This window comes from Rana temporaria, chromosome 1, assembly GCF_905171775.1.
Source record: "Rana temporaria chromosome 1, aRanTem1.1, whole genome shotgun sequence".
In the NCBI taxonomy this organism is placed as follows: Eukaryota; Metazoa; Chordata; class Amphibia; order Anura; family Ranidae; genus Rana; species Rana temporaria.
In genome coordinates, this window is record NC_053489.1 from 107200393 (window position 1) to 107227787 (window position 27395).

General features: G+C 44.2%; 1 protein-coding gene across 2 annotated transcripts in view; it reads left to right on the forward strand.

The window, feature by feature from the left end:
- The window catches only part of FAM151B (family with sequence similarity 151 member B), a 97082-nt gene that overhangs the window by 65942 nt on the left and 3745 nt on the right, over positions 1 to 27395 (forward strand). For both annotated transcript variants that reach the window (XM_040341597.1, XM_040341594.1), the window contains exon 5: positions 26591 to 26726. In XM_040341597.1, the coding sequence (XP_040197531.1) occupies positions 26591 to 26726 (136 nt within the window). The remainder of the gene's footprint in view (positions 1 to 26590; positions 26727 to 27395) is intronic.

Consider the following 27395-nt stretch of genomic DNA (forward strand, 5'->3'; position numbering starts at 1 on the left):
TGCCATTACATGCCCCCACATTGCCCCCACTGTGCCTGAACTTGTTGCCCCCCCCCCCAGTGCAATAACACTCACTTTTTTTCCCCAGCGCTGACAGTCTCCCATGCTGCGATCGCGATCGTGAATGATTTCAAAGCCGCGCCTTCATTGCAGAGTGTTCTGTGATAGGAGGAACAAAAATCTTCCCAGCAGCGCCTCTGTTATGTTTTCCGCCTATCACGGACGTCTTCTCATCTCGTCCGAGGATGAGAAGGCATCTGTGATAGGAGGAACAAAGAACAGAGGCGCTGCTGGGAAGATTTTTGTTCCTCCTATCACAGAACACTCTGCAGTGAAGGCGCGGCTTTGAAATCATTCACAATCGCGATCGCAGCATGGGAGACTGTCAGCGCTGGGGAAAAAAAGTGAGTACTGAGACCGTATCCGGCGTATAAGACGACCCCCAAATTTGGATGCATTTTTTTGCATCCAGAAAGTCGTCTTATACCCTGGAAAATACGGTAATCCTTTTTTTAAAAATATGTGTCATAAATCCTTAAAGTGCTTGATAAAAAACAAGTGCAGAGTGCTAATAAATAAAACAATAATAGCAGTGAATGAAAGCTCCAGCTCTCCTGGAAAGTGGTTAATTACTAATTAGCAAACACATGCAGGAAAAAGCAACAACCTAAAAAGAAGTCCAAAAATGCAAGTGTCCTAAAAACCTAAACGGTTCAATCATAAAACTGTTGTTTTTCTGTGCGATGAAAAAAATATAATAATATAATAATAAATAAAAAAAATAAAAAATAAAAAAAATAAAAAAATCATAAATAATAGTCCAAAAACAGATAGTACAATATCACTGCAGGATTAGTGATAGTGAATAAAACTATATCCAGTGCACAATCAAGTGATAATGATAATATTAAAAATAAAGTCCAAAGTGCAAAGTGCATCTGTGCTCCATTCAACAATTCAGATGATCAGTGGTTAATTCAGTGAAGACTTGTTACATTGTGCTCATTCAGTGAAGACTTGTTACATTGTGCTCATATGTCTGTGAATCAAACCAGCCCGATTTTCCTCAGTGTGGGGATTATTTTTACCAGCCTCTTACCTTCCTGAGGCTTTTACCAAGCCTGTAACAGGAGCTGCTCTGCAGTCACATAGATAAAATCCAGGATCCAAAAATGGCTCACACTCCTCCCCATTCAGGCTCTCAAAAAGAAACACAGGAATGCCTCCATAGCATAAAACCACAGGATATCAGTTTAATAAAGAAAAACAAATACACTCACAAACATTGCTGTGTTAAACAGCGTGTGTACAATCGAGTGTCACCGCTCTGCGGCCGCAAAGCAGGTGACTTCACCAGCAAGCCCTCTGTGTCCTCCTCACGCGTATCGCGACAGCCCTACGTCGCTTAATCATAGGATCCTATGATTAAGCGACATAGGGCTGTCGCGACACGCGTGAGGAGGACACAGAGGGCTTGCTGGTGAAGTCACCTGCTTTGCGGCCGCAGAGCGGTGACACTCGATTGTACACACGCTGTTTAACACAGCAATGTTTGTGAGTGTATTTGTTTTTCTTTATTAAACTGATATCCTGTGGTTTTATGCTATGGAGGCATTCCTGTGTTTCTTTTTGAGAGCCTGAATGGGGAGGAGTGTGAGCCGTTTTTGGATCCTGGATTTTATCTATGTGACTGCAGAGCAGCTCCTGTTACAGGCTTGGTAAAAGCCTCAGGAAGGTAAGAGGCTGGTAAAAATAATCCCCACACTGAGGAAAATCGAGCTGGTTTGATTCACAGACATATGAGCACAATGTAACAAGTCTTCACTGAATGAGCACAATGTAACACGTCTTCACTGAATTAACCACTGATCATCTGAATTGTTGAATGGAGCACAGATGCACTTTGCACTTTGGACTTTATTTTTAATATTATCATTATCACTTGATTGTGCACTGGATATCGTTTTATTCACTATCACTAATCCTGCAGTGATATTGTACTATCTGTTTTTGGACTATTATTTATGATTTTTTTATTTTTTTTATTTTTTATTTTTTTTATTTATTATTATATTATTATATTTTTTTCATCGCACAGAAAAACAACAGTTTTATGATTGAACCGTTTAGGTTTTTAGGACACTTGCATTTTTGGACTTCTTTTTAGTTGTTGCTTTTTCCTGCATGTGTTTGCTAATTAGTAATTAACCACTTTCCAGGAGAGCTGGAGCTTTCATTCACTGCTATTATTGTTTTATTTATTAGCACTCTGCACTTGTTTTTTATCAAGCACTTTAAGGATTTATGACACATATTTTTTAAAAAAGGATTATTATCCCATGTACACTGTGCGGCCAGTTAGGCACTTTTATCCATTGGATTTCATTATTTATTCACTCGCAGTTCCTTCCACATCTAATTATTGATGCTGGATGGTATTCTTTGGGCATAGACCTCGAGTGGAACACATTTTTACCCCAGTAGAGGACGGACTCACTCTCATACTTTAGGAATCATTGTTTAGAATATTTTATTGTTTTAAATTATTGTCGGTTTTTAGTATTTGCAAGCGCCACTACATCCCCCTGTCTATCATATGCTGTCAGTGCGTGAGCACTATTAGTTGTGGCTGCTGCTTGATTGTAACTTTTAATTTATTTGTACCATTATATTTTTTCCCGGGTTAGGCTGGTTTGCGCATTAGTTCCCCCCTTGTTTTATATTGCGTATGCATACGCTTCTGCAAGCGGGGACAGGGGCGCTTTAAAATTAATTTATTTTTTATTGTCAATTTTACTCTTTATTTTTCTATTTTGATTTCTTTTGACATTTTTGTTTTTTTGATCACTTTATTCCTATTACAAGGAATGTAAACATCCTTTGTGATAGGAATATGGCATGACAGGTCCTCTTTACTGTGAGATCTGCGGTCTATAAGTCCCCAGATCTCGCCCCTAGGCTGAGAGGCCATAAATAAAATAAAAAAATCTCGGCTTCCCACTGGAGGCGGCAGCATTTTTTTTTTTCAAATGCAGAGGCTGGGTGTGACGTCATAACAGGCCTGGCCTCCGAATGATCATAGAGACTTTGGGGACCGCCAGAAATCTCTATCGTCAACATCCGGCACTGGTCGGTTCCTTCTCTGGCTCACCGATCGTTGAAGCATTGGGGGGCTTCCCCTCCCGCCGCCTGTAAGAATGATCAAGTGGCTGGACAGCCACTATGATTGTTCTTACGGTGAAGGGAATCGCCGGCTCTAAAAGAAGATATCTGAATGATGCCTGTAACTGCAGGCATCATTCAGATATCACCACACAAAATCTGCAGCATTATATGACATTGGGTGGGCAGGAAGTGGTTAAGCTGTAACAAAAGAAAAAAACATGGAAGCTGTTTGGTTTCTATGCAGAGCTGCACCAGATTTTTGCACTTTCAAGTTTTAGTATATCAACCGACCCTAAAGATAGATACAATTTAGGCCAGTGTTTCTCAACTCCAGTCCTCAAGGCGCCCCAACAGGTCATGTTTTCAGGCTTTCCATTGTTTTGCACAGGTGATTTGATCAGTTTCACTGCCTTAGTAATTACAGCCGTTTCATCTGAGGGAAATTCTGAAAACATGACCTGTTTGGGCGTCTTGAGGACTGGAGTTTAGAAACACTGGCCTAAATTGTATCTATCTTTAGGGTCCCTTGATATACTAAAACTGGGGTTGATATACTAAAACTCCATGTTTTTTTTCTTTTGTTACAGCTTAACCACTTCCCGCCCACCCAAAGTCATATGATGCCGCAGATTTTGAGTGGTGATATCTGAATGATAAACTGATTTACAGTAGCAAAAGTGTGTTTAAATCATTGAATAGGACGGAAGCATGTGTTGGTGTGGTGGCGGTGAGCACCGAAATGTTTGACTTGAGCACAGTAGTGCAAATTTTCTGCACAATTTCTTATGGCTTGCCATGTACTTTTTCTTTATAGAATATGCTGAAAACTAGTATCATTATCAATCCTCAATATTTTTCTGTTTGTATTAGAAGGGTTCCCTGGGTTCTGTTCTCTGTTAAAATAAATCTTGTTTTAAAGAGCGTATGTAATAAATAGTGCAGAGCTTAAATATGTACAAATATAGGCAACTGACTGCAGTGCTTAAAATGTAAATCCTAGAAAAGTATAATGCAAAGATATAACATAACAGTGAGAAAATAGTAGTAAAACAGTCCAAAATATAAACACTCCAGTGAGGAGAACAGAGTTCCTCTTCTGTGTATAAATGATCATGTAACAATCTTCAAAGCACCCCATCGTTGTGCACCGTCACTAATGTAAAGGGCAAAAAACACTTACCAGAGGGAGTGGATGCCCTTACCAGAGGGAGTGGACGCCCTTACCAGAGGTATGGAATCAATCTCGCTAAGTATGTAAAGTATATGATCACCAGATCAGCATAAGGGCATCTCTCCTCCAAAGGTAATCAAATAGATGGTATCTGATCAGTCAACACTCCGATCTGGTCGCCAGCATGGAATTTAGAATGGCTCGCGGTTCAACGTCCACATAGTGTAAAACTGTAGGATTAAAGAGTGTTTGGAATTGTTAAAACCCTTGTCCTATCAAAGTCCCTGCTGGGGAAATTCCGTCCCTCCCCATTTCTTTTTTTCTATGGGGAATCCATGGAATTTTTTTTTTCCTCCTCCATGTTATGTTTTTGTGATGGGATGGAAAATCTTCACAATGTGACACAGACAGCAAAAAAAAAAAAAAAAAGAAAGAAAGAAAAGAAAACAGGTTTACTAACCATTGCCCCCTAAAAACTGGCTTTTAAAAAAAAAAAAAAAAAAAAAATAAGCTGTTTGTATACTTTGCACTCTGTTCTTGGCCACCATTATCAGAGTTAACATTGAAGCTACCTTACCCAGTATTAAGTTGTCTTTTGCAAGACACCCCTCTGGTTTTAGTTAAATATGTGATTTTGATTTTTTTCCTTTTTTATTATGTGTTTTTAAAATGGCAAATGGACTTGAAGTTAAACCAAAAATCGTTTTTTTTAATATAGTGTCCCTAATATTATGTCTGTTGGTTTGTCATTTTTAGTATATAGCACATATGACCCTGAACATTATGATTATCATTGAATGAGTTGCCTCTTCCTGATTTCAGAGAATTTGTTCCAGAGAGAAATAATGTACTTATTCTGTTGCCAACATACGCATTACTTCGATTCTCTGACTGAGCGCTGATATCTGTCTTTTTTTTTTTTTTTTTTTTGTGAACAAAGAACTTCCTCCATGTGAATAGCAGAAGAGGTTGAGACTGGTGTTCATGATGTTGGCACAGACGTAAAGCTTATCTTGTGAAGGACAAATTTGCTTTCACTTGTGAGTGGATGATCTTTGGAAATAAAGTACTTTGCTATATAAATAGCCATTTACATCACTGTGATGTTTAACATTTTTATTTCTGAACATCACTTCTCTTAGTCAAAGAAAATAGATCCAGGCAAAACGTTCTTAGCAGATAGTATAATAATTTTCTTACAGCTTGTTCTTTGCGTATACAGCATGTACCAGTTTTATAGAGTGCCCTTCCATCAGGTAATACCCAACTCCAGCAAAAAAGGTTGTTTAGTTTTGGTTAGAGTGGGTAAATGTCTGTCACATTGGAAGTTCTCACCTCCTGTGTGACCGGTTACCATGATATCTCACCAACATTTTTACAGAAATTATTTTGACACTTCTTCTTTTTAATACAGTGGGGAAGGTTGGAGCTTTGGCTTTTTTTTCTGTGTCTTAGTCGATTGCTTACCCCCTGGGGTCACTGAAACGGGAGGTTAGGAGAAGAGACAGGGGCAGCAATAGTAACTTGGTGGGGATAACTCTTGTCTACTTTATCCAAATGTTAATACGTTTTGGTTGAAGGAGTGTGATGGGGGTCACTTTGGGTGGGGGGTTTGTGCAACTCGGCTTACCTTGGTGAGCTCTGGAAACTCTGTGTCCAGCTTCCCCAGACCCTCTTATGTGTAAATCGCCCTGTGTCTCTAATAGGGGCACAGGGTGAATGAGAACTCCACTATGATCTGTGCTAGTCAGACTCAATGTTGTATATATTGTTGTCTCATGCTGCTGTGTACTCTTTGCTGTGATAGCTTGGGGTGTGACTGTGTTCTATTGTGGCTGTCTGCCTCAACTATTATGGGATGTGCAAGTGTGTTTGCTGTGAGGAAAGAGGGAGGGGGATTCCTCCAGCAGCCCCCTGCTGATAAGACTGTTTACTGATGAGAAATTTGAACACACCTGACCTGTGTGTCCATTGCCATTGGACAGTTTAACCCGCCCTGTTTTCCAAGGGTAGGGGGGGGGAAGTGTTTTGAAGTGTGATATCTGTGTAACATGTGCTTGAATAAAATAGTCTGCTGGTTTTTACCCTACACTGGTGTTGGCTGGTGACTGTGGGGGCTAAAGAGTCTTGGATAGTTTTGGTTCTGGACAGAGGAAGCATTGACGGCGGACATGGGTTCATCACAGAGGGTTTTCATATTTATGTTCTATTAATTTACCATCAGATAATCACATACAGGAGGACCCCTAAAATATAGTAGTCTTAGTTTCTTGCTCATGAGGGAGTAACAAAAAGGTTATAAGAGGAAAAGCACTTTCTTTACAGTTAAAGCCATAAAATAGATCTGTATCCAAATAAGAATGCTTCTTTATGGTGCCTTCACTCCCCTTAAAGTGATATTAAAGTCTTTTTTTTTTCTATAAAAATAACAAACCTGTCATACTTGCCTGCTCTGTGTAATGGTTTTGCACAGAGCACTCCTGATCCTCCTCTTCTCGGGGGTCCCTGGCCCTACCCTCCTGCCTGCACAGCAAGCAGCTTTCTATGGGGACACCTGAGCCGACCCGCTGCTCTGACAGACACGCAACTGTGGCTCGGCACCGCCCCCTCTCGCTGAATTTGATTGATTGACCAGCAGTGGGAGCCAATGGCACCTGCTGTGTCTCAGCCTGGAGGGAGAGTCCCGGACAGCCGAGTCTCTCGTGCAACATCGCTGGATTGAGATGGGGCTCAGTTAGGTATTGGGGAGCTGAGGCATAGGGTGCATTAAGATAAAAAACTTTAATTTAGAATCACTTAGTCCCAGTTCACACTGTAACATTGCATGTGAGTCACACAGGAATCGAACCACATTCATGTGCAAATCGTATGCTGTTCTGTGCAGTGCGCTTTGCGCCCATCATTTTGTATGGCGAAATCGCACTGCATCCGCACGAAAAAGGTGCAGGCACTTTTTTTTTTTTTGCACTGGAATCGGATCGCATGGATGTTCATACCCATGTGATCTGATTCAGGTAAGTGCACTTTGTTTTGCAACCTTATTTTGGGGTGTCAGCTTTTAATGGACAACCACAGCAGATCGCATGAAGTGCGATTGCAGTGTGAACCGGGGCTAAAGGTATATACTTGTCTTTACTATATCTATTACTATAACTATTACTTTTGCACCCCATGTTCAGATGCGCTACCGTATATACTCGAGTATAAGCCGACCTGAATATAAGCTGAGGCACCTAATTTTACCACAAAAAAATGGTAAAACTTATTGACTCGAGTATAAGCCTAGGGTGTTCATGTGCATGCCTCACTGTGCCCATATCTCACTGTGTCCATGACTAGACTGACGTTTAACATGGGAGTCTATGGAAGGGGTTCCCAGATTTGAAAAATCGGTGCTCCCTAGGCTTAGGTCCCCCAGACATCAATCTTTGCACACTTGTAGATGAGAAATGGGGCTACATGTGTGCCATGTTCCGGGTCCAGGGGACCTACGACCGAACAGTACCGAGTCCCCAAAGTCACCAGAGAAATGAGCGTTTAACATTAGAGTCTATGGAAGGGGTGCCCGGCTTTGAAAAATCGGTGCTCCACGGCCGTAGGTCCCTCGGACAACAAACTTTGCACACTTGTAGAGAAAGAATAGGGATACACGTGTGCCAAGGTTGGGGTCCAGAGAACCTACGGCCGGCTGGTACCAGGTCCCCAAATTCCTGGAGATCAGGCGCAAATAGGTGACTCGAGTATAAGCCGAGGGGGGCATTTTCAACACAAAAAAATTGCTGAAAAACTCGGTATATACTCGAGTATATACGGTAATTCTCCCTTTTTTTTTTAAACAATGAAATGGTTCTAAATACCTAAGCATTTAGTCAAGCCACTAATGGACATAAAATCTTGCAGAAATTCTTTGTTTCATGATTTCTGTTATTTTTGTGACTTAAAAGATACAGGGTCAGCCATATATGATTATGATGTCACTTTATTTTTGCAATGATAGTAAACGGTGGTAGGAAAAGTTTTTTTTTTTGCATTATTGATGCAAAAAGGTTTTCTCCTTTTCAGCGTATTGCAAATTGGACATTCAGAAAGTATGTGGGTGGAACTAATTTGCCCTATTTACGCTTGCCATACACTAGTAGATTTTCAAAAGAAGGTTTGTACAAATATTCATACAAAAATTATCTCTACATTTGATGACTTGAAGAATACATGGATTCCAATGGCATAATTCACACAAGTGCAGTGCATTCCAGTCAGTAGTGTATTTAGGTTTTGTGCTGCCCTAGGCCTGACTAAACTCGTGCACCCCCTAATTTAACCACTTAAAGACCTTAGGTGTTTTTCAGATTTGGTGTTTGCAAGACTAAAACAGTTTTTTCTGCTAGAAAATTACTTAAAACCCCCAAACATTATATATATTTTTTTCTAACACCCTAGAGAATAAAATAGTGGTCATTCCAATACTTTTTGTCACACCGTATTTGCGCAGCGGTCTTACAAGCGCACTTTTTTTGGAAAAAATTCACTTTTTTGAATTAAAAAATAAGACAACAATAAATTTGGCCCAATTTTTTTATATATTGTGAAAGATAATGTTACGCCGAGTAAAATGATACCCAACATGTCACGCTTAAAAATTGCGCCCGCTTGTGGCATGGCGTCAAACTTTTACCCTTAAAAATCTCGATAGGCGATGTTTAAAAAATTCTAGAGATTGCATTTTTTGAGCTACAGAGTAGGCCTAGGGCTAGAATTATTGCTCTCGCTCTAACAATCGCGGCGATACCTCACTTGTGTGATTTGAACACCGTTTTCATATGCGGGCGCTACTCGCGTATGCGTTCGCTTCTGCGCGCAAGCTCGTCGGGACGGGGCGCTTTAAAAATTTATTTTTTTTGGTTTTCTTATGGTTTTCTTATTTATTTTTATTTATTTTATTACTTTTTACACTGAAAAAAAATAATTATCACTTTTATTCCTATTACAAGGAATGTAAACATCCCTTGTAATAGAAAAAAGCATGACAGGTCCTCTTAAATATGAGATCTGGGGTCAAAAAGACCTCGGATCTCATAATTAGACTAAAATGCAAAAAAAAAAAAAAAAAAATTGAAATTTTTCCTTCAGTCTCGTCCCCAGTCAGCAGCCGAACGCACCCGATCTCCTCCGCCGCTACCGACGGCTCCGGTAAGCGGCGGAGGGCGCGGGAGAGCGGCGGGAGGGGGGGACCCTCTCCCGCCACCGATAACGGCGATCTCGCGGCGAATCCACCGCGGAGACCGCCGTTATCGTGTACCAGACCGCGCACACTAAAGATCGATACCTCGGTTGTGGCAGCAGCTGCTGCCGTTACCGAGATATCAATCTTTAAAAATAGGACGTACATAGTCGTGCGCAGGTCTGGAAGTGGTTAAATATGACCCACCCCTTCCTGTCAAGGCCACAACCGTTTCTGTTTAAGAACCGCCCTGAAATTTTTGAGTGGGGACACTAGTTCTGAGAGCCTGAGGGGGCGGGGGGTCAATGGATTCCCTTAATTTGCATAGATTTTTCTTCACTTCCGGTTATGGGGCAGGAAGTGAGGGGAAATCACTGCAATGGGACAGGGATGGCATAAAAAATAAACTGACAGGGGCTATAAACCTTCCTTACTCTATCCAAAATGAAAACAAGTGTTGCCTATAGTTCTACTTTAACCACTTCCCGCCCGGTCCATAGGGGATTTATGTCCGGGAAGTGGTTCTGAAATCCTTACTGGACGTCTATGGACGTCCTGCAGGATTTCATGTCCGTGGGGGCGCGCAGCGTGGCGATCGGTGATGCGGGGTGTCAGTCTGTCAGTCTGCTCGGTAAAGAGCCTCCGGCGGAGGCTCTTTACCACATTATAAGCGGTGTCCAACCAAAGCTGATCACGATGTAAACAGGAAGAGCCGTTGATCGGCTCTTTCTCACTCGCGTCTGACAGACGCAAGTAGAGCAGAGCCGATCGGCGGCTCTCCTGGCAGGGGGGGTTCGCGCTGATTGTTTATCAGCGCAGTCCTCCCTTGGATCGCCACACTGGACCACCAGGGAAGGGCAAAAAAGGGCAGTAAAAAAAAAAAAGATGCCAATCGGTGACCACAAATGGGCACTGACTGGCAACATGGATACATCAGTGCCACCCCACAGTGTCCATCAGTGCCACCCCACAGTGTCCATCAGTGCCGCCCCACAGTGTCCATCAGTGCCGCCCCACAGTGTCCATCAGTGCCGCCCCACGGTGTCCATCAGTGCCGCCCCACGGTGTCCATCAGTGCCGCCCCACGGTGTCCATCAGTGCCGCCCCACGGTGTCCATCAGTGCCGCCCCACGGTGTCCATCAGTGCCGCCCCACAGTGTCCATCAGTGCCGCCCCACAGTGCCCATCCATGCCCAGTGCCCACCCATGAGTGCCCATCTGTGCCGCCCATGAGTGCCCATCTGTGCCGCCTATGAGTGCCCATCTGTGCCGCCTATGAGTGCCCATCTGTGCCACCTATGAGTGCCCATCTGTGCCGCCTATGAGTGCCCATCTGTGCCGCCTATGAGTGCCCATCTGTGCCGCCTATGAGTGCCCATCAGTGCCGCCTATGAGTGCCCATCAGTGCCGCCTATGAGTGCCCATCAGTGCCGCCTATGAGTGCCCATCAGTGCCGCCTATGAGTGCCCATCAGTGCCGCCTATGAGTGCCCATCAGTGCCGCATACCAGCGCCGCCAATCAGTGCCACCTCATTGGTGCCCATCATTACTACCTCATCGATGTCCATCAGTGCCATCTCATCTGTGCCCATCAATGCCGCCATATCAGTGCCCGTAATTGAAAGCGAAAACTTACTTATTTACAAAAAAATTAACAGAAAAAAATAAAAATAAATGTCCATCAGTGCCGCCCCACAGTGTCCATCAGTGCCGCCCCACAGTGCCCATCCATGCCCAGTGCCCACCCATGAGTGCCCATCTGTGCCGCCCATGAGTGCCCATCTGTGCCGCCTATGAGTGCCCATCTGTGCCGCCTATGAGTGCCCATCTGTGCCACCTATGAGTGCCCATCTGTGCCGCCTATGAGTGCCCATCTGTGCCGCCTATGAGTGCCCATCTGTGCCGCCTATGAGTGCCCATCAGTGCCGCCTATGAGTGCCCATCAGTGCCGCCTATGAGTGCCCATCAGTGCCGCCTATGAGTGCCCATCAGTGCCGCCTATGAGTGCCCATCAGTGCCGCCTATGAGTGCCCATCAGTGCCGCATACCAGCGCCGCCAATCAGTGCCACCTCATTGGTGCCCATCATTACTACCTCATCGATGTCCATCAGTGCCATCTCATCTGTGCCCATCAATGCCGCCATATCAGTGCCCGTAATTGAAAGCGAAAACTTACTTATTTACAAAAAAATTAACAGAAAAAAATAAATAAAAATTTTTTTTTCAAAATTTTCATTTTGAAAAAAAAAATCGCAGAGGTGATCAAAAAAAAAAAATCGCAGAGGTGATCAAATACCACCAAAAGAAAGCTCTATTTGTAGGGAAAAGGATGCCAATTTTGTTTGGGTACAGTGTGGCATGACCGCGCAATTGCCATTCAAAGTGCGACAGCGCTGAAAGCTGAAAATTGGCTTGGGCGGGAAGGTGCGTAAGTGCCTGGTATGGAAGTGTTAGGCACAAATTTCTGATAATTTTATGGAGAGGACTAAGAAGATATAATAATGCCAATGGTGCAGCAGAAAACATATAGCACAGTGAGGAACATTTGTGGTCCAGGATGATCGGACAGTCAAAATTAGAAGCCGCTTGCGTTACACTAAGAGTGTAGTGCAAGCCGGCGAGGTCTCTTTCCGTGTTGCCCCCCTGCAAAGTGCTGCCCTAGGCCAGGATACAGCGTTGGTTCCAGTGCAGTCAACAAAGGTCCTCGTCTCCTTTTTCCTTCCATGTTTTGCTGCATCAGGGTTTTTTTTAAGTCCTCTCGTCGCATTAGGTGGCCAAATTATTTGAGTTTCAGCTTCAGGATCTGTCCTTCAAGTGAATATTCAGGGTTCCTCTACCACAATTTCAGCTCTATAGACTTCTATGTTAACACATGGAAGTCGCATTAGCATGTAATAAGAAGCAATTATTTTGCAACTTTGATCAGTGTTTTTTTTGTTTTTTCAAACCTTGCCTCTCCTCCCAGGTTATTCGTGCTTCCTGAAAACCCTCCTCCAAAGCACATCTCATTCACACCTGAGCGCAGCAGAAAACACGCGTTCCCTGTTCACATCTTTTTTGTGCATTTTTCACACGTAAACATGCGACGCGCATAGGGCAACACATTCATGCAAAAATGCATCACGCTTGCCTGGCCATTTAGGCTGCATTTGCATCTGCGCATTTCCGAATGCCAAACGCGCTTTTGACATGCATTCTGGAAACGCGTGGCAAACACTCGCACACATTGTACTATTTTTATAAATGTATCATTGTACTATGTAGCTTTCTTTGCCCCCTTTTGTTACAGAATTGTATTTTAGCTTCCCAGCCCAGCTTCAAATGGCAGCAAAGGCACATGCCCCGTACACACCATCACTTTATGTGATGAAAAAAAATGACGTTTTTAAAAAGTCACTTTAATTGACCGTGTGTGGGGGAAAATGTCGTTTTATGTCTTGTAAAAAACGACCAAAAAAAATTGAAGCATGCTTCAATTTTATCTGTCGTTTTTCCAAAACGTCATTTTTTACTTCACAGAAATTGACCATGTGTAGCAAAAAACGTTGTTTAAAAAGACGTTTTTACACCCGCGCATGCCCAGAAGCTACTTATGAAGCGAGCTTCAATGGAAAAAGTGGTGAGAAGGTAACCTCGCTTTGCTAGAACATTGTGAGAAAAACGATGGTGTGTAGGCAACTTCGTCTTAGAAAATTGAACTTTGAAAAAGGTCGTTTTTTACTTCACAGAAAATGTCGTTTTTTTTCATCACATAAAGTGATGGTGTGTATGCGACAATACTGTAGAAAGTGGCAGCATTTTAGTGTTTAGCACACAGTTATACCTCCAAGATGATCTTAACTAATATGCTGTGATTTTAATATAGTAGATATACAATATGAGGTGATGGGCAATTATCTTTGTTGTATGTTTATTTTTTTTAATCAATTTTTCATATACTGAAGGTTTTTTTTTCTTTCCTTAGCTGGAAGAAGTGGTTTATAATTAGGACACCACGCTCCTTGGGTTATAGTCTTTCTATTTAAATAGATTTATACTTGTTGCTAAGTGTTTGCTTTTGGTACTTTCTATTTGTGCATTTTGCGTCAGAGCCCCAAGGACATCACTTAACAGCTTTAGTGTTCGCTGTAAAACTGTTCAATAGAGCTGATGAACGTAAGAACAAATAGATGTAAACTCTATGTAATAATACATCTTATTTTGCCAGATATACAACGTGCTGATGAGACAGAATAGATGAACTTTATTCACTGGCTGTCCTCTACTGTGTAGATTATTATGGTTTGTAGTAGTGCGGTGGCAGGCCCTAAACTTCTCTTCAGTCTTCTAATTAGATGCCTAAATATTATCAAGTGGATCTAATTTAAGCAGAAGTAAATCTATTATTTTGGAGCCAAACACATTTAAAATAGAGGAATGGAAACTTTGGTGCTAAAACCAAAAATGCAGGATGCACTTGGCCCAAAATTACAGTTTTAAAAATATATATTTTTATATAGAATTGTATTATGAATGAATATGAATTTATCGTCGACCATTGTTGTGTAAGAAAAGTTCAAGAAAAATGTATCCCTTTTAAATTCTATGTATGTCTTCACACTGGTATATTGCACATCTGTTGTGGTTCTAAAAATCCTGCTTGCTGCATTGTTGGTCAGTTTAAAAAAAAACACACCTCCCCGTTGAAATGCATTGAAGACGCATCAATAACGCACTTGTGTTAAGTTTTTGAGTGACATGACCTGTGATAAATACCATAAGCACAGTAAAATCTAAGCAACGTTGTGGGTATTAGGTGCCATTATTGGCATATTTTTTCTCTTTTTGGCAAAATGGCAATAACACAATTTTTCTCCTAATGTTTTGGTGTATCTCTAATTTAAAATGTACGTAAACCCTAAGAGCCTCTCTGAACTACACAACACCTCTAAGTTAGGTGGTTGTTAATGAGGAGTTCTAACACACTTCCTGTCCTAGTGTTGTTTTTGGGTTTAGATAAACTTTAAAGAAGTGTGTTGTCCAGTACTTCATAAACTCTATAACCTGCAGAAAATTCTGTCCAGGGTACCACTAATGTTGTGCTCCAATGTGTTTAAAACATGAGTTTGATAACCACTTGAAGACCAAGCCTTTTCTGCCACTTTTTGTTTACAAGTTTAAATCTGTATATTTTTTGCTAGAAAATAGCTTATAACCCCCAAACATTGTGTGTGTGTGTGTGTGTATATATATATATATATATATATATATATATATATATATATATATATATATATATATATATATATATATAATTTTTCTTTAGCAAAGATCATAGGGAATAAAATGATGATCATTGAAATTTTTTATGTCACACAGTAGTTGCGCAGCGGTTTTTCAAACGCAGTGTTTTTTGAAACAATGCAATTTATTGAATAAAACAATTAACTTTTTTTTGTAAAATATGAAGGATGATGTTATGCTGAGTAAGTAGATACCTAAAATGTCATGCTTTAAAACTGTGCACGCTCGTGGAATGGCGACAAACTAAGATACTTGAAAATCTCCATAAAAAACCCCAAATCTCTCCTTTACCTATAAAAGCAAAAGTAAAGAAATATTTTTTTTTACCTTCTTTGCTTTAAAAAAAAAAATGTTTACTTCAACCCTAGACCAGAAGTGATGTCATGGCGTTCTTCCGGTCCTCCAAGGCCATAGTGGTGATCAGAGACAATCTGGTCTCTGTTCACCTCTGTGACTGACTAGCCGGCCACACTCAGAATGTTTCTCGGGAACACCACTGAAAACTGAAAGCCTGAGAAACACCAGCGAGTAGCAGGAGGGGGACATGCCCTTGTGTTGCTTTGGAAAGCGATACAGCGACTAATGAGAAGCTTGGACCACTTTCCTAAAAAAGCAGCCAAAAAAAAAAACTGGGTTATGGCTGATGGCTTCAGACTATCTGTCTGAAACACAGTTCTTGAAGGACAGAAAGACCTCTGACTGCCATACCTGGAAATCATATTTAGTCTGGTGTGAACTCTTTTAAACCCCAGAAATTACTTTGTACCCTTACATTCTGGCATTCCTACACTTGGGACCATTATATTCTAGAAATCTCTGGCTTTATAATCCCTTGACAGAACCTTTTATTTAAGGTGTCTCGAAGATCAAGCCCCCATTACAGCACCCCATGCTTCTTTGGTATCTCAGTTTAGTTCTTTATAAGGAACTCCCCTTGGGTGATCTCTCTTGCAAAGTGACATTTTTGGTGGCTGCCACATCGATCAGATACATTTTTGAGTTAGTGGCTCTCTCATTCAAAGCTTCTGTTGTAAAATAACGAAGATGTGCGGTTTTTGACTGAAATATTATCCTAAAAATGATTCTGTAACCGATGCAATAAACAATGTGCAGTAATCAAAATTAAACAATAGTGAATGTTCAAATGGCAAAGTGTCACTGGATAAGCGAGTCTTGTTGCCTAGAATGGTGTATCAAGTGAATTACATCATAAATAATTTTTGGATAAGTAGCCATGATCTGTTCACCAAAAATTACAAATAATAAATGGTGCAAAAAGTTCATAAATAGTCCAGTCCTCCATGGAAAAGATGATTCTCCAACTTTTCCCACCTGCAAATACAACAAACTGTAGTGCAGCTGAAATAATCCACAGTGTGTGTCACTGCTGTGCTCTATATGTGAAAATTGGCCGCTTATGGAATAAAATTATCCCACCAAGAGATCATATGAGTGTGAATGGAAGCGCCTCTGAGGACAAGTGGTCAGCCAGCTTAAGAGAATGTAACCAGGTTTATGATGCTCATTAATCTGGATGAGCATGATACAATTTTCTTTGGATTTTTTTTTTGTTTGATTTACCAAAACCATATCCTAATACCCATAACCATAACCTTAAAGGGGTTGTAAAGGTACAATTTTTTTTTCCCTAAATAGCTTTCTTTACCTTAGTGCAGTTCTCCTGCACTTACCTCATCCTTCGATTTTGCTTTTAAATGTCCTTATATCTTCTAAAAAATTCCTCACTTCCTGTTTTTCTGTCTGTAATTCCACACCGTAATGCAAGGCTTTCTCCCTGGTGTGGATTGTCGTGCTTGCCCCCTCCCTTGGACTACAGGAGAGTCAGGATGCTCTCTACGTTGCAGATAGAGAAAGGAGCTGTGTGTTAGTGGGCGTCCAGACTCTCCTGCTCGCCCCCTCAAGGCAGGGGGCGAGCATGACACTCTACACCAGGGAGAAAGCCTTGCATTACTGTGTGGAGTTACAGACAGAAGAACAGGAAGTGAGGATTTCTCAGAAGAAATAAGGACATTTAAAAGCAAAATCGAAGGATGAGGTAAGTGAAGGAGGACTACACTAAGGTAAAAGAAGCTATTTAGGGGAAAAAAATTTACTTTTACAACGTGGAGGGGGGGGGGGGGGGGGGGAGATAGGGGAATTTGGGACTTTATATGAGGCATAGGACTTGTAGGTCCAGTGTCTCCAATCCTGTAAAGAAATTAAGCTGGTAGGAAGGTTGAGACTTTAAATGAAACATGCACCAAAAGAGTGATAACAGACAATGGGTGTCTGACCAGAAGGATGCATATTACAACTGTACTAGCTGGATCTCTATATCCAGCACACAGGACAGTAGTACATAATAATATTAATTTCATATATATACACATATAATACATTATAGCATAAAAGTATTACAGTACTTGGTAATAATATGAAAAAAAGTCAGGCAGAATAATCCATACATCACATGATAACCATATAGACGTCATTATTGTTACAGCATAATACAAAACCTAGTAAGATGATCCCATGTAGTACATGATAATAGCATCGGAATAGCTTGACGCGTTTCGTGCAACTCTGCACTCTTCAGGAGCTGATACTAATGTGTATCTGAAATTAATAAGATATATAAACTGTTGTTACAGGGTCTAAAATGAACTGAGGGGGTGTGTGTATAGGGGGAAGAAGGTAAAGACAATATAGACTAGTGTGGGACATAATAAAAACATGTCCCAAGACTTTCAAATCACCTGCGGATCTAATTGGTAGCGAGATGGGCTGCAAGCTGGGCAGATAAATCAATAGTACCGGGAACTGAGGTGGTATATCCCCAAAATAGGTGTTGAAGAGGACCCTCAGAGGACATGTCCCTGGGGGTGGGGTACCCCATGGATGGTGAAATAAGAAGTGATTGGTGTAATCGTGAAAACATCTATAAAGGGTAAAAAACGTGAAAGTGTAAGTAGACTGTACTATGTAATATGCTAACTAGGTATGCATAAAGCAAAACCAGTATAATGCATCAAAAACATGAAAGTAAGATACAATGACTAGGTGGGGATAGACCATCTCTAGACAGAATGAGAAAGTAGTATATGAGGTTATAAAACTAGATCAAGGGATTAGGTAGTGGCAAGTGAAGGGTAAAACTGCAACAAGCAAAAGTGAAAAACCAATATAAGAAATGGACCATAAAACTTCCTTGTCCTCAGGGCTGACACATAGTCCATATTAGTGCCGAAGTTAGACGGGGACCAGAAACCTCTCGGGGCATGTAACAAACTGAGGAGAGTATAAATACTCTAGAAAAGTGGGGGGTGACCACCGTCACGCAAGCGGAAACGAGGGGGGGGGGGCGGCACCATCACCTGAGTAGAAGTTCAGCTCGGTAATTGGGGCCAATTCCCCTAGTAGGGCGTTGATGTAAACACACAGCATCTGCATGTTGGAGTCAAAGAGATGACGTCACATACACGGCGCTGAGGGCGTGGCGTCGATGCGCAGCGTGACGTCCGCACCATCCCCCGGCATCCAAGGGCACAGAGGGAGAGAGAAGGCACACGGTGCGCATCGCAGCTCCCGGAAACTGAGAAACAATCAGTTCAGATGCAAGCTAACCAAAATCGCAAACAAATATCGCAGGTCATAAACCATGCAGGTCTGATCAATTGTTGGTAAATAATTGTAGTATATTCAACCCCCAGCACTCTCCAAGATCAGGACCCTGAATAAGCCAAAAAGTTGGATTATAAATGTAAATGCTGTGTGTGTGTGTGTGTGTGTGTATATATACCGTATTTATCGCGGTATAACGCGCTCTGGCGTATACCGCGCACCCCCAAAGTGGCAGCCAATCCTGTTGGAAAAAAAGATTTTTTGTTTTTTTGTACTTACAGTTTTGGTGTCTTGCGCGGCGTCCATCTGCGGCCTCGTCGGGTCCGGCGTCCTTCTGCGGCCTCGTCGGGTCCGGCGTCCTTCTGCGGCTTCGGGTGTCCTCTTCGGCGGGTCGGGCGTCCATCTTCGGCGGGTCCGGTGTCCATCTTCGGCGGGTCCGGTGTCCATCTTCGGCGGGTCCGGCGTCCTGCCGCTCGTTTCCCGCCACGACTTTGAATACTGCGCCCGCATATAGCGAGCGCAGTACACTCGTGAATCTTCGGTCAGGCTCGGGCGCCTCTCGCACTGACGTCCTGTATGCTCAGGACGTCAGGACATCAGTACGAGAGGCGCCGAGACTGCCCGAAGATTCACGAGTGTATTCACGAGTGTACTGTGCTCGCTATATGCGGGCGCAGTATTCAAACTCGTGGCGGGAAAGCGGGTATCGGCGTATATCGCGCACCCACGATTTTGCCCTGATTTTCAGGGCAAAATAGTGCGCGGTATACGCCGATAAATACGATATATATATATATATATATATATATATATATATATATATATATATATATATATATATATATATATATATATATATATATATATATATATATATAAACAGGGCTCAAAATTTCAAGTCCTGAGCCACTAGCCAGGCCTTAAAGCGGGAGTTCACCCAATTCGTTTTTTTTTTTTCTCTTTTCCCCTTAGCTTCATGCTTGTTTTGTCTAGGGGAATCGGCTATTTGTTTTAAAATATGAGCCGCACTTACCGTTTTCGAGATGCATCTTCTCCGTCGGCTTCCGGGTATGGGTCTTCGGGAGCGGGCGTTCCTTCTTGATTGACAGTCTTCTGAGAGGCTTCCGACGGTCGCATCCATCGCGTCACTCGTAGCCGAACGTCGGTGCGGCTCTATACTGCGCCTGCGCACCGACGTTCGGCTTCTTTCGGAAAATCGTGACGCGATGGATGCGACCGTCGGAAGCCTCTCGGAAGACTGTCAATCAAGAAGGAACGCCCAGTCCCGTAAACGCTAAGTACGGATCATATTTTAAAACAACTAGCCGATTCCCCTAGACAAAACGAGCATCCATCTAAGGGGAAAATGTGTTCTCTATGGGTGAACCTCCGCTTTAAGAGTTACTCGCCACCAGTTGCCCCACCCAACACCTCCCCCTGCCCTACCCATAAGTCCGCCCCTAAACACGACATGTAAATTATCTAATGAAATTACACTGTTAAATATTTTAAGCAGAATTACGTTCCAAAAATAAATATTAACAACTTTAACAATAGTAACATAAAGCATATCAGTACCCATCTGTGCCTCACTGAGCCCATGAACGCAGCCACACTGTGCCCCATCAATGCAGCATTACTGTGCCCCCATCAATGCAGCATTACTGTCCCCCCATCAGTGCAGCATTACTGTGCCCCCATCAGTGCAGCATTACTGTGCCCCCATCAGTGCAGCATTACTGTGCTCCCATCAGTGCAGCATTACTGTGCCCCCATCAGTGCAGCCTTACTGTGCCCCCATCACTGCAGCCTTACTGTGCCCCCATCACTTGCAGCCTTGCTGTGCCCCCATCACTTGCAGCATTACTGTGCCCCATCAGTGCAGCCTTACAGTGCCCCATCAGTGCAGCCTTAGGCCCCGTACACACGACCAAACATGTCTGCTGAAACTGGTCCGCGGGCCAGTTTCAGCAGACATGTTCGGTCGTGTGTAGGCCCGAGCGTTCAGGATTCCAGCAAACATTTGCCCGCCGGGCCTTTTCCCAGCGGACAAATATTCCTGGACTTGTTTTAAAACAGTCCGCTGGAATCCTGCCCGCTCGGACATGTTCGGTCGTCTGTACAGACCTACCGTACATGTCCGAGCGCCCGCCATCCCTCGCATGCGTCGAATGACTTTGACGCATGCGTGGAAGCATTTAACTGGCAGGCCCGCCCACGTCGCCGCGTCATCGTCGCGGCTACACCGCAGACACGCCCCGCATATTGTTTACGCGCGGATTTCTGTACGATGGTTAGTACAGCCATCGTACAGAAATCCCCGGCCAGACATGTACGGTGAAAACGGTCCGGCGGACCGCTTTCATCGTACATGTTTGGTCGTCTGTACACGGCCTTACAGTGCCCCATCAGTGCAGCCTTACAGTGCCCCATCAGTGCAGCATTACTGTGCCCCCATCAGTGCAGCATTACTGTGCCCCATCACTTGCAGCCTTACTGTGCCCCCATCATCACTTCCTGGCGCCGCTTTAAGCGCCCTCCTTCTCCTCCTCTTGTATCTCACACAGCGTGCATCTTCCGCTGTGTGTCATGGAGCGGAGTCTGTGTTTGGCAGCACATTGTGACAAGGTCCCGCCCCCCTAGACCGGTTAATGTGATAGTAGATTGAATTAGTGTTCTGCCTATCACATTAGCCGATCTAGGGGAGTGGGACCATGCAGCCAAACATAGAACCAGCTCCAGTCCCGGACTGGGAGAAAAAATAGGCCTGGGCATTTTAGATTGAGGAGCCCATGGCTTATTTACCGTGCCCTTCCCCAATCTCCAACCTAATGGAGGCGAGGAGGACCGGGAATGATAGAGCATGGGGGAGAGCGGAGAGCACAAGGGGACAGCAGAGAGCATGGGGGTCTGGAGAACATAGGGGAGTAAAGGGCACTGTGGGGGGGTGGGGACTGGAGAGCACAGGGGGGGGGGGTGGAGAGCACAGATGGGAGAGCACTGGGGGGGGGTGAAGAGCGCATGGGGGAGGTCTGAGAGCACATGGGGGTGAATGAGAGCACATGGGGGGTGAATGAGAGCATGGCAGAGCTGAGAGCACTGGGGGGGGTGAAGTTCACAGGGCGAGTTTGAGAGCACAGGGCGGAGGGCCTAAGAGCACTAGGGGGAGCCTGAGAGCATGTGGGAAGATGAGAGAACTGGGGGGCTGGAGAGCACGGGGGGGGGAGTTTGAGAGCACAGGGTCGGGGGGGGGGGCAGGAGAGCACAGGGGTAGCCTGAGAGCATGGGGGGAAAACTTAGAGCACTGGGGGGCTGGAGAGCACAGGGGGGGGGCGCAAAAAGCACAGCAAGGTGGGGAGCCTGAAAGCACAGGGAGAGAGAGCACTGAGGAGATGGACAGCGCATGGGGGGTCAGAAAGCATTGGGAGGGTCAGAGAGCGCATGGGGGGTCAGAGAGTACTGGGGGTGGTGGAGGGCGCATGGGTGGTCAGAGAGCACTGGGGGTGGGTGGTGGAGAGCTCATGTGGGGTCAGAGAGCACTGAGGGGGTGGTGGAGAGTACATGGGGGGGTCAGAGAGCACTGGGGGGCGGAGCACTGGGGGGTGGTGGAGAGCTCGTGGGCGGTCAGAGAGCACTGGGGGGTGGTGGAGAGCTCATGGGGGGGTCAGAGAGCACTGGGGGGTGGTGGAGAGCTCATGGGGGGTCAGAGAGCACTGGGGGGTGGTGGAGAGCTCATGGGGGGTCAGAGAGCACTGGGGGTGGTGGCAAACACATGGGGGCGCCTGAGAGCATGGGTGGTCAGAGAGCACCTGGGGGGTGGTGGAAAGCGCATGGAGGGGTCAGAGAGCACTGAGGGGGTGGCAAGCACATGGGGTTGCCTGAGAGCATAGGGGGCAGTAAGTACTGGGGGGGTGGAGAGCAATGGTGCGAGAATGATGGTGAGCACATGGGGGCGCCTGAAAGCATGGGGGGGTCAGAAAGCACTGGGGGGGAGTGCATGGGGGGCCAGAGAGCACCGGGGGGGGGGGGTGGTGAGCACATGGGGGGCACCTGAGAGCATGGGGGGTCAGAAGCATTGGGGGGCGGTGGTGAGCACATGGGGGCACCTGAGAGCATGGGGGGTCAGAGAGCACAGGGGGTGGTGGAGAGCTCATGGGGGTCAGAGAGCACTGGGGGTGGTGGGGAGCACATGGGGGCGCCTGAGAGCATGGGGGGTCAGAAGCATTGGGGGGTGGTGGTGAGCACATGGGGACGCCTGAGAGCATGGGGGGTCAGAGAGCACTGGGGGGGTGGAGAGTGCATGAGGGGGGCCGGAGCACTGGGGGGGGGGTTATGGTGAGCACATGGGGGTGCCTGAGAGCATTGGGGGTCAGAGAGCACTGGGGGGGGTGGTGGTGGTGAGAACATGGGGGCGCCTGAGAGCACAAATGGGGCAGCAGAAAGTAGCTGGATGGGAGGATTTAGAAGAATCAATCTCTTTATTTTACTCCTGCAGCCTCTGAATGTGGGAGAGAGGAGGATTAGCTGGCTTTAAGAGGCTGCAGGAGTAAAATAGAGAAATTGATTCTTCTATGCAGACGTCCCACCGCTCCTCCTATCCAGGCACACAGGGAGCGTTACCTTTGTTCAGGTCCGGCGTATCCTCCAGATCCCCTCTCCCTTGTCATCCCCACACAGATCATATGACCTGTAGTTTACATCCCCCCCCGCTCGACGGGGGGGGGGGGGTCTGCACATCTCCATAACACACAGCGGAAGCGCTGTGTGTGTGTGTGTGTGATACGAGAGGAGGAGAAGGAGAGAGCTGCAGCCACGGCTCAAAGCGGCGCCAGGGCAGTCCAGCCCTGCCGCTCGCTGTGTCATTTGGCTGACAGATTCCTGGCTGATCGCTTCAGCCAGGAAACTGTCAGCCTGGTTCACCCCTCGCTCCTCACTCGCCCTGGAACAAATTCCACTCGCATTTTGCGAGCAAACAGTGGAATTTTTGAGGGCTGTATATATTGTGGGAACATGAGAACAGTGAACTGTCCATGCAGTGAACTGTCCATGCATGCTTCCATCCCCGAGAATTGGACATGAAGGGGGGGGGGAGATTATATGAGGCATAGGACTTGTAGTTCCAGTGTCTCCATCCCTGTATAGCAATTAAGCTGGAAGGAAGGTTGGGACTTTAAATTAAACATGCTATACGGTGATGGAGACACTGGAGCTACAAGTCCTATGCCTCATATAAAGTCCCAAATTCCCCTATCTCCCCCAACCCCCCCCCTCCCTTCATGTCTAATTCTCAGGGATGGAAGCATGCACTATGGACAGTTCACTGTTCTCATGTTCCCACTATATATATATATATATGTGTGTATGTACACACACAGCATTTACAATTGATCAGACCTGCATGGTTTATGACCTGCGATATTTGTTTGCGATTTTGGTTAGCTTGCATCTGACCTGGTTGTTTCTCAGTTTCCGGGAGCTGCGATGCGCACCGTGTGCCTTCCCTCTCCCTCTGCGCCCTTGGATGCCGGGGAACGGTGTGAACGTCGCACTGTGCATCAACGCCACACCCCCAGCGCCGTGTATGTGACGTCATCTCTTTGACTCTGACATGCAGAAGCTATGTGTTTACATCAGCGCCCTACTAGGGGAATTGGCGCCAATTACCAAGCAGAGCTTCTGCTCAGGTGATGTCGCCGCCCCCCGTCATTTCCGCTTGCGTGATGGTGGTCACCCCCCACTTTTTCAGAGTATTTATACTCCCCTCAGTTCGTTACATGCCCCGTGAGGTTGCTGGTCCCCGTCTAACTTTGGCACTAATATGGACTATGTGTCAGCCCTGAGGACAAGGAAGTTTTATGGTCCATTTCTTATATTGGTTTTTCACTTTTGCTTGTTGCAGTTTTACCCTTCACTTGCCACTACCTACTCCCTTGATCTAGTTTTATAACCTCATATACTACTTTCTCATTCTGTCTAGAGATGGTCTATCCCCACCTAGTCATTGTATCTTACTTTCATGTTTTTGATGCATTATACTGGTTTTGCTTTATGCATACCTAGTTAGCATATTACATAATACAGTCTATTTACACTTTCACGTTTTTTACCCTTTATAGATGTTTTCACGATTACACCAATCACTTCTTATTTCACCGTCCATGGGGTACCCCACCCCCAGGGACATGTCCTCTGAGGGTCCTCTTCAACACCTATTTTGGGGATATACCACCTCAGTTCCCGGTACTATTGATTTGTCCGGCCAGCTTGCAGCCCATCTCGCTACCAATTAGATCCGTAGGTGATTTGTAAGTCTTGGGACATGTTTTTATTATGTCCCACACTAGTCTATATTGTCTTTACCTTCTTCCCCCTATACACAGACCCCCTCAGTTCATTTTAGACCGTGTACCAACAGTTTATATATCTTATTAATTTCAGATACACATTAGTATCAGCTCCTGATAAGTGCAGAGTTGCACGAAAGCGTTAAGCTATTCTGATGCTATTATCATGTACTACATGGGATCATCTTACTATTTTTTGTATTATGCTGTAACAATAATGACATGTATATGGTTAGCATGTGATGTATGGATTAATCTGCCTGACTTTTTTTATATTGTTACCTAGTACTGTAATGCTTTTATGTTATAATGTATTATATGTGTGTATATATATATATATATATGAAATAAATATTATTATGTCCTACTGTCCTGTGTGCTGGATATAGAGATTCAGCTAGTACAGTTGTAATATGCATCCTTCTGGTCAGACACCCATTGTCTGTTATCACTCTTTTGGTGCATGTTTCATTTAAAGTCCCAACCTTCCTTCCAGCTTAATTATGTACTTTTACAACCCCTTTAAATTTCAATTTGTATGCAATCAGGCAGGCCCTTGAACGACATAGTTTTGGTTAATCTAAAGGAAATCTTGTTAATCACATCGGCTGTTGGCTTTTATTCTTTAATGAACTACCACCACATTTGCTCCTCCTGTCAGATTGTATCTGCATGCACGTACGGGATGTATGGGCACACAGATACACTGGCAGATCTGCTATAGACCTGCATGGCACAATCGATCTGATCGCTGGTGCAATGCTTTTCAGGCTCCAAAATAAATAAATAAATGCACTTTTTTTTTTTACCTGCAAACAAATGTGCATTTAAAATTTGTTTTCTAAAAATGTAACTTATCTTTTTTGAGGGGTCTCTTTATTTACCTCATGTATCAATACATCCTCCATGTATTAAATACAATTTTATACAATAAGGCCCCTTTCACACAAAGGGTACAATCGGGTCCTCCTGTCAGTTTTTCAGGTGGATGTAAAAGCCATTTACACCCGCCTACCTCCAGTCTGTTATAGAAAAGAAATGGAAGGGAATCCGTCCTCCGTTTAGGTGTATCCGATCAGAGGGCAGTCAGGTGTAAGCAAACAGCTGCCCATAGAGCAGAGTGGGCTCTGTCAGTGTCTGCTCTGCAAACACTGAGCAGACACGGATGTGTCATTCACCCGCTCTGCCAGTTCTTTTTTCCTATCTTTACTCTATTGGGAATATTTTCCATTGCTTCCAGTTCTGTAGACACAACAGAAAATGAGGGAAAATCCCTGCACGGCTTTACTATAGGGGCACCCGAAAGAGAGGAGTGTAGAGCACCAGCGGGGGGCCACTAAAGAAGAGGTTAGGGATCGTTCTTTGTAATATTGTTGCACAGAGCAGGTAAGTATATTATGGTTTAAGTGTTTGAGTTTAGATACACTTTAAAATGGTGAATTATGCAATGCCCACATAATTCACCTGGATGATAGAATGCCTGCTGAGGAAGCACTTGTTGCATTACTGTTTGTAGAGATATCCAATATGCATCTCTAGCTCTCCCTCCACCATCATAGCTAATAATTTCATAGCTGTATCACACACCTTGAGATGGGGTGCTCTGACAGATTGATTGGATGTGGATTCACCTGATCATTAGGGTAAAGATGAGTGCCTGTGAGTGCTCTTTTTATAAGATTCATGAACTCACATTCTGCATAAATAATGGACAGCCTTTGTGGCAGGAATTAGTTTAAGTGATGACAGTTTTAAAATGCTTAATAAAGTATGTGTTGGTTTTTCAGGATACAGCTGGGAGATGGCTAAAGAAATGACAGAGATATGTAATACTTTGAGCCAAAAAGTGACTTTCCCAGTGAGGGCGGCACTAGTGAGACAGTCCTGGCCTGCGCTGCAGTGGCTGTTGCAGACCTCGGACAGGTAATTCTATGCAGATAAATAATAATTGTGTTTAGGTTATGAGTTGTGTATTATGTTATGTGGAACTATCCGATTCAGCATATGGGTGACTACATAAGCATTGCCTCTACCACTCTCAGGTTCATACCTGTGTTTTTTTTGTATTCTTCTTCTTCCTCAGTATACTGTGTGCTATAGACCTGACACATTTACTGTAATTTATTATTTAAAAAAGCGAGGTATACAAAGAGGTGCGCTCTTCATTGTGGCTTATCTTTCCCTGTCCAAACACAGACTAGGGTCAAGGTCAAGACCTACTTGCATCATTTAATTAGTAGAGAAACATCAGGTCTCAAGACTTCTATGCTGTCTGGCAGTGTAAATCTCAGGACTGGATGGACAAATATTTAAATCCTTTGGTAAAACGGCTTCCTTATATGTATTTATCAATGTATTTAGATGTTTCCCATACAGTTTAGTTTTAAAGACAAATTCCAGAAAACTTGAAAATTATCCCAGTTATTTGCTTGTTTTAGTCTAGAGGAGAGTAAAAACGCTTTTACTTCCCAGATCCCCCACTCCCCTGGTAGGTGGCACTTCCCCCACTTTCCAGTGGTGGACCCTGCATTGGTCTTCGACAACATCAGGACCTTGGACCACTGGAGCATAGGGGAGAAGATGCTGTAGGGA